At 35.9% G+C, this 16,949-nt stretch overlaps 1 protein-coding gene across 1 annotated transcript in view; it reads right to left on the bottom strand.

The window, feature by feature from the left end:
• Positions 1-274: 274 nt before the first annotated feature.
• LOC114160139 (ras-related protein Rab-26-like) overlaps positions 275-16,949 on the bottom strand; it is a 45,312-nt gene continuing 28,637 nt past the window's right edge. Inside the window, exons 6-9 of the mRNA XM_028042586.1 lie at positions 2,973-3,038; positions 2,013-2,069; positions 1,790-1,866; positions 275-1,265 (exon numbers count right to left, since the gene is read on the bottom strand). Coding sequence (XP_027898387.1) covers positions 1,166-1,265; positions 1,790-1,866; positions 2,013-2,069; positions 2,973-3,038 — 300 coding nt within the window. The 3' untranslated portion in view covers positions 275-1,165. The remainder of the gene's footprint in view (positions 1,266-1,789; positions 1,867-2,012; positions 2,070-2,972; positions 3,039-16,949) is intronic.

The raw sequence follows: 16,949 nt of genomic DNA, 5'->3' as shown, positions 1-16,949 counted from the left end.
GTACAACCAACATTCTTGACATATTTTAACACCTAATACATAATAGTATTTAAACATTAATTGTTTTATCCATTCATTTTCTATCTCTGCTCTACTTCATTGTCACGGCACAGCAGGTGCCTTTCTCAAATGGTCAGCAGGTGACTGATGGGTTACACACTGGACAAGATGTCATCAAATCACAGAGCCAATGCTTATGAAAAGTCAGACAAACAATCGTTCACACACACACTCACTTTCTGGGTGATTTAAGTCAACCTGGCATGCATGATTCTGGACTGTGAGAGGAATACCGTAGTACCTGGAGAGGACCAACGCATGCACAGGGAGAACATGCAAACTCCACACAGAAAGATGTCAGCTAAAATTTGAGTCCAAGATGCTCTTGCTGTGAGGCAACAGGTCTAACCTCTATCCACGGTGCTACCCCAATTAGGCTTAAGATAAAAAAAAAAGTACATTAGATAATGACAAAGAGAAGTTAACAATGCAAGATAAACATTTTTACACATAGGAATTTTCAAACTCTTCTCATCAGTAACTTTGTACCAAAAATAGCAACAACAGTTTGCTTTTACTGTGTGATGAAAGGATGCAAGTCCCCAAATGTTCACCCATGAATCATCAAAATATTCTGAATTAGTGCTGGTAAGTCAATCTGACCCCCTGGAGCCTGCTAAAAGACGTCTATGGTCACTGAAACATGTACAGAAGAAACATCAAAACACAACTAGATTTAATAATCCACAACATTCTAACAAAAGCTGCCAATATAGATAAAAATAATGAGGACATGTGGGAAATAAGCTGCCTTGCAACTAAGCATCTTCGCAAAAGAAAAAAAGAATCATGTTGTGAATAAATTAATTTGAACAAAAATAGTCAAAGACAGTACAGCTGCCTTGAGAAGTAAAAATGTTCATTTTTAACATGGATCTAACTAAGCTGTTCTGTCTTATATGTTCAATCTTAACCTTGGTCTCCATTCATAGCTAAAGAAACAATTAGGTGAGTAGAAGAATATTAAAGGATTTAAACAAGAGAAACTTAATGTCAGGAAGATTTTACAACTGTGGAGACAACTCATCGTCCTTCATAAGTCCAGAAATGATTTCCAACATTAAAATGACGGTTAATCGGCACATGGACACACATTTTCAGCCATTTAGGTCCTGCAGCAGCCAGCGCCCTTCATCTCCTTGTTCACGTACTCATGCAGCTTAAACTTTTCACTGGGATCCTTCATGGACCTATGCTTCAGCTCCCTAAAGTGAAACAAAAACAAAAATGAAAACAGAAAGTAAAACTACTGTTTTACTTTCTGTTATAGAAAGTAAAGCTACTGTTTTACTTTCAATGTAGTAGCTCTTCTATTCAATTTGTCTTATTCCAAACTATTGGAAATATTATGGCAGACGTCTCTACTAGCTTAACACTTTTATAGAAATTTGCCCATTCTTCTTCATAAAATACCCAAAACTCATTTAGATTGGATGAAGAGTATGTCAGAATATCAGTTTCATCTAGTCTTGAAAATGTTTCCCACAATTTATAATCCAGTGAACTGTAGTGAATCAGCATATTCAACTGTGAGGAAACTAAGTATACGGCAAATATCCACAATCTCTTCTGAAAGCAGGTTTGTTAAAGCAACATGTCTGTTGTCTTTCTCTTGTTTTAACAATTGCTAACAAATCTATATGAGTTTGGAAAATTATACAAAAACCGCTGTCTCCTGTCCTCTCAGAGATCATATCTCCAACACCCACGGAAAAAAAAGGATACTCACTTGGCCACAGCAGTGAACGCCAGCTCTACATTCAGTCCTGACCTGGCGCTGGTCTCCATAAAGGGAACCCCAAACTCCTGCAGAGTCAAAGCATTGAATGTTTATCAGTGTTTATCTTTATTTTTCTCAGTGTTGATGTGACAGAGCTTGTCCTAGAGCTTATAATGTCTGCAGCTTTACAACCTAATCTAAACAAAATCCTACACATTTCGCAGGTCTTTACCTTAGCAAGCTTCTCACCATCTTCTCTCTTTACCACCCGGTTATGAGTGGCATCAGCCTAGGGTGACAAAAAGTTTTATATTTACAAATTACCCCTAAAACATGAACCATAATTTTGATATATGATCCTATTTACCCCAAAGGTCATGTACACTATTGTCAACCAAAATGATGGTTGATAAAGATTGTGAAGATTGTAAGGGCGATATTTTTCTCTATGACTTGCTGAATGGATGAAATAATTTTTGGTTCTATAGTAAAGTTGTCTTGAAATATATTTTTCAGTTTTTTCAAACATTCCTTTAAACTTTTCTTTCTGAGGGGCATTTATTTTTATAGTTTAATTCCAGGACCTTTAACATTTTAAGTAATAGTCATTTCTGTATGTTAAGCTAGCTTTCTTGACATCGACAGCTAGCTTTCTTGACATCGACCAAGCCCAAAAGAAACCATCTTTGTGTAAGTAAAGAACAACTTTACATTGAAGCATTTTAATAAGTTCATGTGCTCTAAATATCTGTCAGTCAAATTTAGCACACTATAGATATTTTAGGACAATTTAGATTTTTTCCCCCAGCAAGACTGCTTTACAGACATTTTCTCTGTGCTCAAAGTATCATTGTAAAGCCTAAAAGACCTTCAGTATCATAAACCTGGGTCAGTTTTCATTGCACGTCATGCTCTGTAAGTCTGTAATTTTAAAAAAAGTATTTTTCAACAAACGCTTTGCTCTGCCTTTGGGTCCTTTCCAACAACAAACATGACATTCAAAAAATTGGATGAATCAATCCATTCAAAAGACCAGAAATAATCATGACCGTTGTAAATAAGAAACAAATTCGGAAAACTTGAATTGACTCCCAAATGTGTGGATATATGGACATTAAAATACTTTCATAATTAAACAGGGCATAAAAAATAACTTATTTTTCTTTTTTTTGTAGTTTGTTTGACCACTTGCCTTGTTTCCAAGCAGCATGAGCACCACGTCTTGTTGGGCATATTCATGGATCTCAGTCAGCCATGCCTGGCAAACACAATAGAAACAAGAAACCAGAACACATAATAAATACCTGTTACAAAAAATGCCCCACCTTAAACAAAACATCAAAAAAACAAACAACAACAAAAAAAAACACAATACATGTAAACTTGATCTCATACTCGACAAAAACAGCCTATTAAATTTAATAAAATTGATACAGAAAAAAAAATAATAGAGAGAGACTACTGCTTCTTTGGCAGGATAATGGATCAACAAGTAAAGAAGGTGATACATTGTAGAAAAAAAGAGCAAAAGAAAGTTTTTGAAGAGAGAAACATTCAGTGTTACTGTGACAAACCAAGTTAATCAACACAGTCTGCTACATCCTGTCTGATACACAGGGGAAAGATACAACCTGAAAGAAGAACAAACAGACCAAACAGAACAAACAGACCTGTGACTGTTTGCTCCGAGTGCAACAGAACCATTTTCTGCTATCTGGGTTCCTAAACAACATCATTTTCAGGCCCACATTTCTCTAAGTAATTGTTGAAAGACAACAAAAACAAAAATGTAATTGAAAAAAAAAACAACAAAAAAACAATTTCAGATTTTAAAGCACAAGGCTCTTCACTTTCAAAACCTATACTCTGTTATACTATAGACTTTTTAAATATAGCACCTTTAACGTACCAGAGTCGTTTTAAGTACCATGGGTTTAGATGAAAATCTGGATCTATATGAATTTGATTATTTTACTCATTTAGAATTCTGGTGATGATTCTGTGTTGGTCAAAAAGAAAGTTCCCCCCTCCGCACCTCGGGATCTGCCGTTTCCTCCTCATAATCTCACCCATCCAATAGGAAATCCAGGAAATCTTTATGACTGTCAGTCTGATTTCCCAAACGGCAGATACATTTTAAGGCTGATTACTTAAGCTCCTTCATCTAAGTGTTCAATCTGCTTTCTCAATTTTGGTGTTAATGCTTGAAAGATATGATTCAGGGGCCTCCATTACACTGTGTCAAGAACAATCATGTCTGTTTTATGCTTTCAGTGCTGTGCAAACGAGGTGTAGGGTTTGTATGCTTTGGAATATTTCAGGGGCAAAGGTAATAATTCAAAGGCATTAATGCCTTCACTATAGTTAGAACAGAGATCCATAAAGTATTTAGTGACACACAGTAAATGTAGACAGAGTCAATATTTTAGGCTTTTGATTTGGTTAAGATTTGAATAACTAGTGACTTCTGTTATATTACAAGAGAACAAGAACATATATTCCAGAGACATGTTTTTGTTGTGACTTTTACTCTGGCATCTTAAATATGTGTACAATATCTGTTTTTTAAAATTGTGGGTTAGGGTTAGGGTTAGGGGTTAGGGTAACCCTCATGCAAATATGAGTGTGCAGGTGCCTGTCTCTGATTGGTTCCCAAAAGACGACGGAGACGTACAATTGGTGGCCTTCATGTTATCATCTGGCCACCCCTAGTCGGGTCGTAACAGAAGGTATTTATTATTGTTCAGTAACTTAATGAGATAAAACAAGATGATTTAATGGGGACACAACATTATTGAACGTGCATTACACTTTGACATTTTTATATATGTATACATACAGTACTTCTAAGTTACAACAACATTCTATAAGCAGCATGTTTATTGTAAGCTTTGAAAAATATTTTAAGTCATTGAAAGGATATAGGTACTAATTGACTTTATTGATCAAGAGAGACACAAAGAGATTAAAATTGATTTTGAATTGATGTTTTATATTTGGTCCACTCTGAAGTTGAGTCAAAGGTAAAATGGGGTTTAGATCTAGTCAACAACCTTTGAAACAAATGCTCTTTTGAGAAAACTTATAGTGAATAATATAATAATAGTGAATAATTATTTTTAAAATGAAATTCTCTGATTCAAAATGGGCAACCTGCTTGCAGCTACTTGTTTTGTTTAATTTTTTTTTAGTAAGCTTTTACAAAAATCCTATAATTGCTCTTCACATGTACAGCATTAGCTCTTCGATCGATTCTCTAATTCGCTGTGTTTCCTTTAAATCAATGAAGCATTATAATGGATTTGATGGCTGTTGAAGTAATGTAGTCTTGATGGAGAGTGTGTGGTTTGCATGCAGTGAGCTGCTCCTTTGTGGGCTAAGTGGGAGTGAGTCCAAAGATCACTTGACGGGGCGTAGACCTGAATATAATTCAAATTAACGTAATTAATGCTTCTTCAAAATTCTGTTGGATTTTTTGGAAATATCAAAAAGAAACATTTCACATTTGATTTGGTTTGAAGTGAATCATGGATGATGACATCTGTCACCAAACCCTGCAGTATAATTTTTCCACAACAAGAGCACTTGACCTGTATGAGTAAGGCTGGGCAGCTTGCCTCGGTTATTCTCTTCATATGCTTGGATGCTCTTGATAAATAATAGCTGGTAATTATATCATTTGGCTATTTATAGCATGCTGCCTCATGGGTCATTTCACAGACACAATCAGTGATTCCAGATGATCCCACTTGTCACTTCCATTCAAGAGAATTAACTCTTCTCGCTGCGCTCATTTCACGGAAAAGAGATGCAATCAGATGAGTACATCTGTAAACATTAGTTTCGGTAAATCCTAATGAAAGTCATTTTGTGAAGCTATGCATTACCTGCTTGCTACAAATGTTCTGTCAGAGTTGGTAAAGAGTTAAGTGTTATGGCCTGTCAACAAGTGATTTTCTCCCATCTTTACAGCAAATCAGAAGCTATAAGATGCCAAATGCCTTTTCAAGTAAATATTCTGAGCTACAATGTATGCTATGCACAGTTATTCCTTGGTGGAAGAGTCTTTAATAAATTACAAGCACCTCCTCTTTATAACCACCTGTAACAGCAACACTGGAGGGAAACCTGTTAGGTGTTATAAATCCCTGAGCCCAGTCTAGCTGGAGCTCCACTGGAAGAGTTTAGATTAAAGCAGGTTAAGGTTTTCAATTTGCTCAGTCAAAGTGCAGAAATAAATCTAACTGAACATCTCTGAAACAAGAATTTTAGACTCCAGATTTGTGAAGCTGTAAAATACACCCCCAAAAGACTTATAGCTGCAGGTATAGTGAAAGGCGGTTCAGCAAAACAGCAACAAGGGAGACAGAATACAAAAGCACTTTGTACAATTTCAAAAGACATGAACAAAATGTGTAAATTCTATTTTATAGTTATACCCTACTTTGAGTTGGTCCACCATGTATATAAAAAACAGCAAAATACCTTCATCTATGTGGTTATGACATGACAAAAGGTGAGTGGTTAAGTATGGAAGTAAATATGTGCATCAGGCTTTGAATTAAAAATGTCTCTGAGGGCGTGCCGTGGTGGCGTAGGGGATAGCACGACCCGTATTTGGAGGCCTTGAGTCCTCGATGCGGCCGTCGCGGGTTCGACTCCCGGACCCAACGACATTTGCCGCATGTCTTCCCCCCTCTCCTTCCCTGTTTCCTGTCAGCCTACTATCACATAAGGGACACTAGAGCCCACAGAAAGACCCCCTGGAGGGGTGGGAAAAAAAAAAAAAGTCTCTGAAATTGTATGTTTGTACTTACTTTTTCTGTGTTAAAATGTACTTACAGAAAAAGTAAGAACAAATATACAACATTCAAATTTTAGAGGCATTCTTAATTAAAATCCTGATGGCACACTTCCATATTAAGGGTTACAACAACTTTCCTTGCAAACCATTATGTCTCAAATGCATTTAATTTCTTCCACATAACACATTAAAAGTATTTTTTTAAATAAATAGAGCCATATTGCAATTCAAGATTAATTAACTACGAGCTTTGCAGCAAATGGGCATTCCAGTTTATCAGAACCAGTGTAGTGGCCATTAATGTGGCTAATATCTCTCTTTGGGTTATGCTACATATGAATCATTGTTGATTAGTTCAACCAAATTTATGAACAGGTACAGCAGTGGAAGGTCACTGTCTGTGAGACAGCTGCACAAGCAAGAAGCCGTCACATCCAGGATTCATCAGAGGGAAATTAGATTACACACCAGTGTTGTTCAGGGAGCGATTGCCGGAGACAGTCCAGAATTAAGATGTTTGGTCCTAATCACCTAATCTGTTTTTTTTTTTTTAACACATTAAAATACTCAATACTCAAATATATCGAGACAAATGGATCCCTAAGCTAATGACAATAGGGTGCAGAAATAGAATGAGAAAAGGATTATACCTTTCATCAACCTGTTATTACAGCAAAGTTGAGTTAATGTTGTGAAAATGACTTTGGTTTTGCATTTAAATCACAATGAGCAACAAGAGAACAATCCTAATGGGTACAAATTACACATATTATTCCTTAGAGGGCCTCATAGCCATTAATTACTTGAAGAGTAGGTTTTTGAGGTTGTGTAATGTTAAATTTGTTTACCAAGGTCATAATGGGACTGTATTTTATGCTGCTGGCTGGGTAATCATAAGTAACACTAGATTGGCCTGCTTATTGTTAGTGTATATGTCTACATGCCTAGGCTATTCAGTCTCCCTTTCAAACCATTATGCTAAAACTATTCAACACCTTATATAACTAATCATTATATAGGAAAAAATGGATGTGTCTAATATCCTCTGTGGCCACTGCAAGAAGAAAAGGGCTGTTTGTCCAGTTTCAAGACTAATGCCAAGATCTTTGGCCAAATGCTCAGGGAACCAAATGACTATAAACTGCACAGAGTCAGGAGGTGATAAATTGCTTCCCCTCCTTATTTGACTTGCATTAAGGTTTCAAAAGAGTATTACCATTCAAATTCAGCTCACTATGATTGTAAAAACCAATAAAAATGATCTAACACTCTGAGCTCTGTGAGTCAGGATAACAAGTCAACACAATTTAAAACTTCTCTGAATTTGGTGTTGAGTCTAAAAGAGAGTCAAATAAACTAGGAGATCAAGTTCAAAAGAATACAGACAGAAAGAATACAGACAACAGATGTCAAAACTGTAGCTATAGTTACTTTAAGGTAAAAATAACCCTAAATTTTAATTTGTTAATGAATAGAAATGTTGAAAGAATTCTTTATAATTACCACATTGCAATGTTTTCTAAGAGCCAATACATACTGCTATTGACAATTAGTTCTGCTGTTTGTCTCATTCTATAAATTCTTCTCAACAAAGAAAACTGATGGAGGCCCACTGTTTTTTTTCCAGATATTTTTGCTGAATTCTTTAGATGTTTTCATAATGTCACATAAGGAAGCAGAATGTTTGAGATGTTTCCTTATAAGACTTCCACTCTACACAGGAAAAGTTAAGTCTCTCTACAACCCTGAGGATGAACTGTTACCTGTTTTTATACAGGCTCACCTGTTAACCATATACTTGAGGGATGTGAGAAATAGGCTACACATGACCCAATTAGTCAAGCTTGCACTTCAGCTGAAGTCCAAATCAATTTCTGCTTTCATAAAGTTACAATGCCAAAACAGTGAAACCTGACGAAGAGACTATGACAAAGTCAGGAAGCTTGATGCTACGTGTCAAAAAGGATGTTAAAAAGTAACAAGATGGAGACACCAAGTGAAGACAGAAGAAAAGACCGAAACATTTTAGAGGCGGCTGGCAGCTCTGACATTAACAAGACAAGCTGTCACTTTGTACAGGTTGCAGAGGCTGCTCTGATGTTGATGTTTTGGTTTTTCTTTTGTTGTCACTGAGAAGACAAATGAGTTATTTTCTTCTCTTTCAGCTCACTTGATTTAAAAAGACTTAACTCTTTCAAATTATATACAAGCTCAGATGCAGTTTGAGATGAAAATAATCTAATAATAAAAGAGTTTTTTGTTTCTCCTGTTAAAAAAAAAAATACACACAAACAAGATAAATAAAATTTTCTTAAACTGGGATAGTTTTAACTACAAGACCCGGTTTAACAGTGCTGCTGTCACATTTAAACCATGAGAAGTGAGCGTCTTCAAATGCCTTGAATGCCTTGGCCTTGAATTCCCTGATGTCTTCTGAGCTATAAAAACTAAGAAGCCTAATGCAAGCACACATGATCATTCTCTATGCTGAAAATCTCAGCTCTTGCTTTGACTACATTAACAAACCCTAAATCTTTTCAAGTAGGCTTGGAGTTTTCCCTCACTTTGCAACTTTCCCTCTGTTGCTCTCTTGTCTAAGCAGATTTGCTACGGGTTGACAATGCTATTCTTGCCCAGCTTTGATCAGAGGGTTACACAGAGAGACAGAAGGCAGAAGTCTGCTCCCGACAACAGGCTGAGTCAGCCTGAGCGACCCAGAGGAGCGGAGGATGAAAGTAGGACTTCTCCCCTGAGAGGAGCTTTAAGCAGCTGAGCAAAACACAATGACACCGTGTCACTAACACACAGAGAAACACTGGCACACCGACGGAGAAACAGGCAAACCTGCAGTTATTTAAAAAATACTGAAACTGTTTTAATCAACATCTTTAGGAAGTAACAGAAATAAAGTAAGGGATGCTTCTGTAGTAAAACCTTTGTATAATAATAATAATAATAATAACTGTAAAGAAAGCACTTTATTTCTTTGCGAGAGAGCAGATTTGTTTCAAATGACTATAAAATATTCTTATAGACTGATGAGCTGTGATAAGCTGCAGTCACACTCAATATAAAGAGAACATTGATGAAGACATATCCAGTTGTCAATCATAAAACACCCAAATCAGTGGATAACATGTATATAAATTCAGAATAAAGATAAAAACAATAAACATCAAAATAAATCAATAATAATCAATATAGCTACACAGATGTTTATTAACAAATTGGTGCACAGCCATTTATTTTATACTGACTAAAAACAGCACCTAAAAACCTTTCACAGGTTAGGACATTGAAATGTCATTTTTCAAATCTAAAGTTTTGAATTGTTCATATTAATGTCAAAATAAATTCAAGCATATTGACAAGGCTCACGCTGAACTTACAGAAAGTTTTTGTGTGACATAAACAAGTGAGTGTGGTGCTACTTTATCACATACAAACCAGTAGCTATGTGATAAAATCAGATTCAGCTACCATTTTCCATCTTTTTGTATGTTCCCAGGGCAATATTTTTTTTTCCAAAAACTAGATTCACAAATCCTTAACTTTCATTAAAAAATATAAAGAAAAAACAACAAATTTCAGCTTTTTGTCATGTCACACTATCATTTTCTGTTAATTCAAAATGTTAACTGTAAAACAACTTTTTGCATAGAAAGAAGTCCAGGTAAACAACCTGTTAGCCATTAAGGCAAATAACAAAACAACAGAATTAAGGGAGACTACTGGGCTTCTCAGCTCATTAAGCAAATTAAGGACATTAAGTAAAAGTGCCTTCAAGTTGATCTCAGCACATCTAAAAACACTTAGTGTTTGGATAGAGGGAAATGAGACAGGACTGGGCGACATAAGTCTCTGCTTTATGAAGCACCACATCGATATATGCTCATCATCATTTTGGTCTTTTTGGATCCAGGAGTACTGCTATTTTGACAAGGAGGAAGAATGTAAAACAATGCAGATGCATAATTTAATAATCTATCATTTACCATCACATTTTTAAAAATGACAAAGCCTAAATAACACTATAATCACATGCTTAAAAAGCTTAATGAAAGTCTATTGAAGATATTGTGGAGCCACACGTTTTTGCACAGCAGGACACTAAGATTTAATTTGACAGCTAAGGCCTGCAGTCTGTCGTCCAGCATCGCCCACTGCTACAGTCAGAGACATAAAGATTGCCCACTATTAACACTGGACTTCTAACCATATAAGGCCATCTCTCAAAATTATGAATACATGAAACGAAGCTGAATAATTGAAGGTTTTCAATATAACATGAAGCCTATGATGAAGTGGGTGCTAAGAGTCAAGTGCCAGTAAAGTGGAGACTGGTCACAAAAGGATTGTAAAGTTTCTTCACTGCAATGAAAAAATGACTCAAGTCATTAGGAAAAACCTTAGCATGAATACAGTGTAAAAACAACTTAAAATGTGCAATTACATACAAAATATGCTTATTCAGAAACAATATAATTGTCATATATAAATCTCTGTTGTCGTTTCTTCCGCCGCTTTTTAAAAGGAGTTTTGCCTTGAGTCTATTTTCTGTCAGTCATAATATTGTATTTGAGGTGCTCTGTTGCACTTTTTGTGAACAGAAAATCTCTGTTCACAAGACATCCATTCAGGTGAGGTAGGCAAGATTCTTTTTAAGTTAAATTTGGATCTTTTAAGTTAAGATCCAAATTATATAAATTGATTTTCTTGAGTTATATATATATATACTGTATAAGCTGACAAAGACAGACAACAAAAGGCATTTTTACATGCTACAACTACAAAATTGAATAGATTTCCTAGTTTATAGTTTGAACTTTGAATAGTCCATTTAGCAAATAAATATAGCTTAATCTAAGGTATTGAATTGTAGCTCTGGCTGTATGATTCAGGCAGTATAACAAAAGCAACTTTATGAGGACGTCGTGATGCTATCTTTCCAAGATAAAGAGATTTTTCTAAGCACTTTAGTCTTTTTAAATGGGACACCTTTAACCGATTCATACAATAGAGGAACTGCTGTTATCCTATTTCTGCTGGAATTGACTCCACCGCAACAAACAGCAAGCAGCTGTAAAATCCATCTTGCATTGTTTGTGTGCACATACAGTAATCGCCCCATCTGTTTTGTCACAGTGCTCCCTACATTCAAAATAAATTGGAAAATCCACAGAGAATGGCGGCCTGAGCACTGCAGGTCTCTTTTACCTGCAAGACGTAGGCACAGCAACACTGCACTGGCTGCTGCCTACATGTCTACTCAGACTGGAGCTGTAGCGCCAGTCCATGTTTCATGCAGTGCAGCAACACAGTACTGGAATCATTGCAAAGACTAATGTATATCATGGCTTAATCCACTTTTACTGAACCTGATAGTGTGGAAAAATTCTTAAGTTGCTTTAAAGCACACTTGCAAACCTAGAATGAGTCACTCTTCAAATGCCGGCACATATTCTTATTATAAATAATTGCTATTTGACTTTATATCACTGCATTATTTACAGACAGTTTCTCTCATCACCATCTGGTGTGCTGGTGCCATGACATTTAACTAGCAGCGATGTGGTAGGCAGGCGGCCATTTCATTTGAAGCCAGAACATGCCCTGGGGACAGACAGAGAGATGAATGAAAACAAGCAGCCGAATGTTTCATCTCCCTCAAGGCTTTCATTGTATTTCCACAACACAGACACGTACCCATGAAGCATTGGAACATCGGCACGTGCAATCTCACACCAAGATTTGCAAGCAAGAACAGATCATTTAACAGTCAGTGTAAAGGCTTTAGTGTTCGATATGGAACATTATGATATATTTACAGGCCTACAAAGTGGGCTTTCTAATTTGCGTTGGAGCAAGTCAATATGCAATCAGTGAGGTTTTGTTTTTGGTAGTCTATTTATTTGAACAGATCTGACTGATTTTGAACATAAACAGATAAAAGGTCTACATCTTTTGGTTCAGAATCAGATAGTACAGAAAACAAGCCATTTATAGGCTGGACTTTTTTATTAGATAGGTATGAAAAAAATATGCTGGCACTCATAATGCTTGTTTATATTCTGGTTTCTACAGCTGCATCGATCAGTATTTCTTTATTGTGTGTATTGGTCGGTGCATCAATTATGTGAACGTTATGGACAATATACATGAAATGCACAGAAAACTGCACAGAAAGGCCAATCAGAGTTGTATTTTGTTCTTCTAATTTCTATAAAGTTCTGCTTGCAATAATGGTTGATGCTCTTGACCTGAGAAATGCTGCAGTATCTATGCATTTATTTAGCAAAGAAACCCTTTCCAACACTATTACTGATACTAACAATACATTTTATTTAAAACAATCCTTTCAGGACACACAAGGTCACCTAAATATAATAAAAGCAACATATTTAAAACACAAAACATTAAATAAAACTTAGAGAGTAAAATAATGGGACGTGTTGAACAATCAAAGTGAAAATGCTTGTTTGAACAGTTGGGGTTTTCAGTCAGGATAAAAAAAATTGCCAGAGAGTCCCCGGAATGATTGGGGAAATCAAGTCGTTGTTGAAGCCTATGAAGAAATCATGTGTCAAACCAGGCGAACTTCATTTGATTAAATGCATCACAGATTGCACATTTACTGAATGGAAAAGGTTTATATTCACAAAGCCACATTCACTTAGAGTGATCTTGTAGCTCTGATTATGTTTTAATGTTCTTTTACCCTAAAAGAAAAGGAACTACAACTGATTAATACTTTTTTAGCCACATAGGGAAATAATCATGTATCTATTGAAAAGCATCAAGATGTTGTATGACGTAAGACATCCAATCCAAACTTCACTTCAGAACAGTGGCCACAATAAAATTGTTCTAGGCTAACAAATAAAGTTCCTGGAGCTACATAAAGGATTATAAAAAGTTGTGTCTTGCATTTCATTAAAATCACTCAACTAATGCCATAGTACAGAAATCATTAAATCATTAATTTATGTTTTTTGCTTTGCTCCAGGCAAAAAAATGCCTGTAACATTTAAGCTTTCTTCTGTCAGAAAGCTTATCTGACAGAAGCTTTCAATGGCTTATTTTCTAACTTCCTGTGCCTGCAAGCTGTGCCGTGATGCTAAAACTAATGGTTAATAGTAATCTTCAACAAATGTTTTGTCTTTTATGGTATTTCATAAGGTTTAAAAGTTTTTTCTCAGTTAACTGTGTTTATCTTTTGGCAACCACAATAGCAGCAGCAGAAGCAGCTATAGGCCTCCTCTTAACATGTTAATGAGAACAAAATTACCAAACTTCTAAATCACACCACAAGAGCCAGGCTGATTTTTAGAAGACTAAGAGACAGATTACTTGCAATGGCAGCCTGCATAGACTTTTATGAAGTAAAATAAAATTGCCCCTATATTTTGTTTGAAGGACTGAGCTGCAACCTATAGCTAAAATAAAACAATCTGCAAATTTTATTTTCAAACTTCCTAAAACAGGGCAATGTTATTTAAGGAAAGTGACTGAATATATAGTTAAATTGTTTTGACTGAGCCTTTCATGCCTTATATTTTAAGCCTCTCTCTCCAAAAATGATTAACAGCTTCAGTAATGGTAATGCTATGGTTTTCTAACTCTGTCTCACTAAGAAGACAGTGACAGAGTACAAAAACAAATAGATCTGAGGGTAGAAAATATATTTTTTAATTTCCATCTGATTTATATCTTTCCCTCAGAGCGACATTTATCACCATTAGTGTTCAATAACCTGAGTTAATGCTCGTTAGACAGGAGCATGCCAGCAGGCATCTGGGGCTTGTAGCCAGAATTTCTTATTTCACTAATAGATGCTGAATAAATGTGCAGCAGATGATTGTAGAAGAGGGGAGGAAAGATGTCATTCTGTGCTTCCTAAGAATACTCAGATTCAATGAGAGACTAAAAAACCCTTTAAAATAATGATGTGCAACAATCTCAGTAGGTTCACACATCAGGTTTTGAAGTTTGGGCTTTTAAACCAAACACTTTGGAGACATTCTTAAAGTTGTGAACTAGTGGTATTTTCTCTTCCACTAACAATTCTGCATCAATAATACCACTAGAGGATTTTCAAATAGATGAACTTTTAAAACAATAAAATAATTTATAAAAAATAATAATAAAATCTTGCGACGTTTTCTTTTTGTGTATTTGGGTCAATATTGCCAATCAAGTCAGCAACAATCAACACAAGATTGTTGATTCTGGCTATTTCCAAAATTTGAGGAGATAATTGGCATTAGAAAGCAGATTCTTTTTTTATTTTTTTAAAAGCAATTTCATCTCTTGCGCCAGACTTTTCCTTTAGGGAATACTACTCAGTTTTAGAAGAAAATAATGAGAATCAGACAAAGCTGAGCAAGGACTTCAACTTAACTTCTTTGAGGTAGAGTTTGACAATTTAGAACACATGATGAATACTGCTTGTGGTGACGAGGACAATGGTTGAATCTAAAATTATAATTACTACAGACTGAATGTTTCCACTTGATTAATTTCTATTCTATCTTAAGTGGGGGCTAACGTATAGGACTGGCCTCATCAGCAATTAGCCATCAGTCCTGCCAGGATGCATCGTTGGAACATCATTTTCAGTTCCAGCTTCTTATTTAAATGCACTGAAAAAACCATATAACAAAGTTGTTGCAGGTTGCTTTCAGTTAAATTGGATGTTTTTTTCCAGAACATAGAATGGGCATAATAAGCATAACTCTGACCAAATAACATCTGTTCTATTTGATGTAAATGGAGGCAGGAGCTTACATTCATTTTTAAAATGTTAAATTAATAGAATAAATGATTGTGGCCTGTTGCTGCGTAATGTCTAAATAAATTTTAAATATGTTTTACAGAAAAGTAAGGATAATGCTTACAATTTAGAAAACTTTTAATACAGACAATATTATTAATGGACTCAACCAAATAGGTTGGAGAAAAACTGACTTTTTCTTTACAATGAGGTAAAAAGAGACATAATTACCTGGAGCTACTGTAACTGATACTTACTGTATATCACAATTATATATCAGCACAGTCAGTAGAGGTGTCCCATTGAGAGGAAGGCTTGCAGGAAACATAATAAATTTCACATTTCATAGCTGTGTTGTGAACATCTCTATGTCTCCTCCCCCAAAGGATGAATTGAAAGAAGTAACTATCTGGAAAACCAGGCAATTTGACAATTTGCTTACATGTTTTGTGATGTGACCAGGTTCCAGATATGCAGCAGAAAATGGATCGATAGTAAAATCAACTCTGAATGTTTTACACAACAGAATCTTTAGGATATACGGTTATGATCAGCCAATTGTGCTCACAGGCTTCTCACCTTTTAGGAGGTAATGTGCTGTACCTCAGATGAACAACACAGTTCTGAAGGTTTAAATGAACAACACTAATTGACTAGGGTTAAAGGAGATGAGCTAAGATGGACATTTTGCTGTCATGATAGACATGTTTGAGTACACATTCACAGTTGCCCTACAGTAGAAAATCTGAGGTTTTGTGGATAGATGGGATCCTAGTGGAAAACAAAGCCTGGATTCCTGTGTGTTGTATCCATAAAAAAGTGCATAAGACTTTCTGTAGCTCCACCGCCTCACCATAAAAAGGGTAGGAGACAGTGTGTCAGATTGCTGACAGTTACTCATCCTCCCCTGTGTAACTGCCAAACAAATTCTTTCTTCCCGGCAGTCTGTGCTCAGACTTTTGTTTTGCTCTTTGCTCACATCTGAACTTGAAAAGCATCTTGCCTGCTTCAGGGATCACTCAAAGCATAAAGGAACATCACATTTCTCTACAGTCTAGTACCAAAAAACCTCTTCTTCCATTAGAGCCCGTTGGTCCCCTGAAAGAGCAATTTTTGTGTACAATGTCAAATACAGCAGTTGAAAATTGCCTCTCTTCAAGCTGTAAGATACACTTACTTCACAAACAGAAACTGCAGATATATAGGCTGGAACAACTTGAACCTTTTTGACAGCAGACAGTGCATGGAACAAACATAACATGGGGAATGGTGGCTTAGAAAGGCAACAATTTTAAAAGCTCCAACTGATACTTAATGTTTACAAGTGTTGAACATGCTTTGTTTTCAAAAGATGGTGAAGTGTTTCTGTTCAGCCTGTGTTCCAATGTAATAGCTGTTTTTATTCTCATTATTTTGCTGTAGGGAGGTTGCAATTACTACTTTTTATTGAATATGGTTGGCATTTTTCGCTTTAAACCTTCAGAGGGCATTCAGTCTGACTGCACATGCATCTCCTTAAATCCCCCCAGCATGCAGCTGACATTTCTTGTTTCCTGCCTGGTCCAATCATTTTGTCAATACAAACAGAAAAA

The sequence above is a fragment of the Xiphophorus couchianus genome, chromosome 16 (assembly GCF_001444195.1).
Source record: "Xiphophorus couchianus chromosome 16, X_couchianus-1.0, whole genome shotgun sequence".
NCBI lineage: Eukaryota > Metazoa > Chordata > Actinopteri > Cyprinodontiformes > Poeciliidae > Xiphophorus > Xiphophorus couchianus.
The sequence above is the reverse complement of the archived record's forward strand: the minus strand, read 5'-3'. Positions and strand labels throughout refer to the sequence as shown.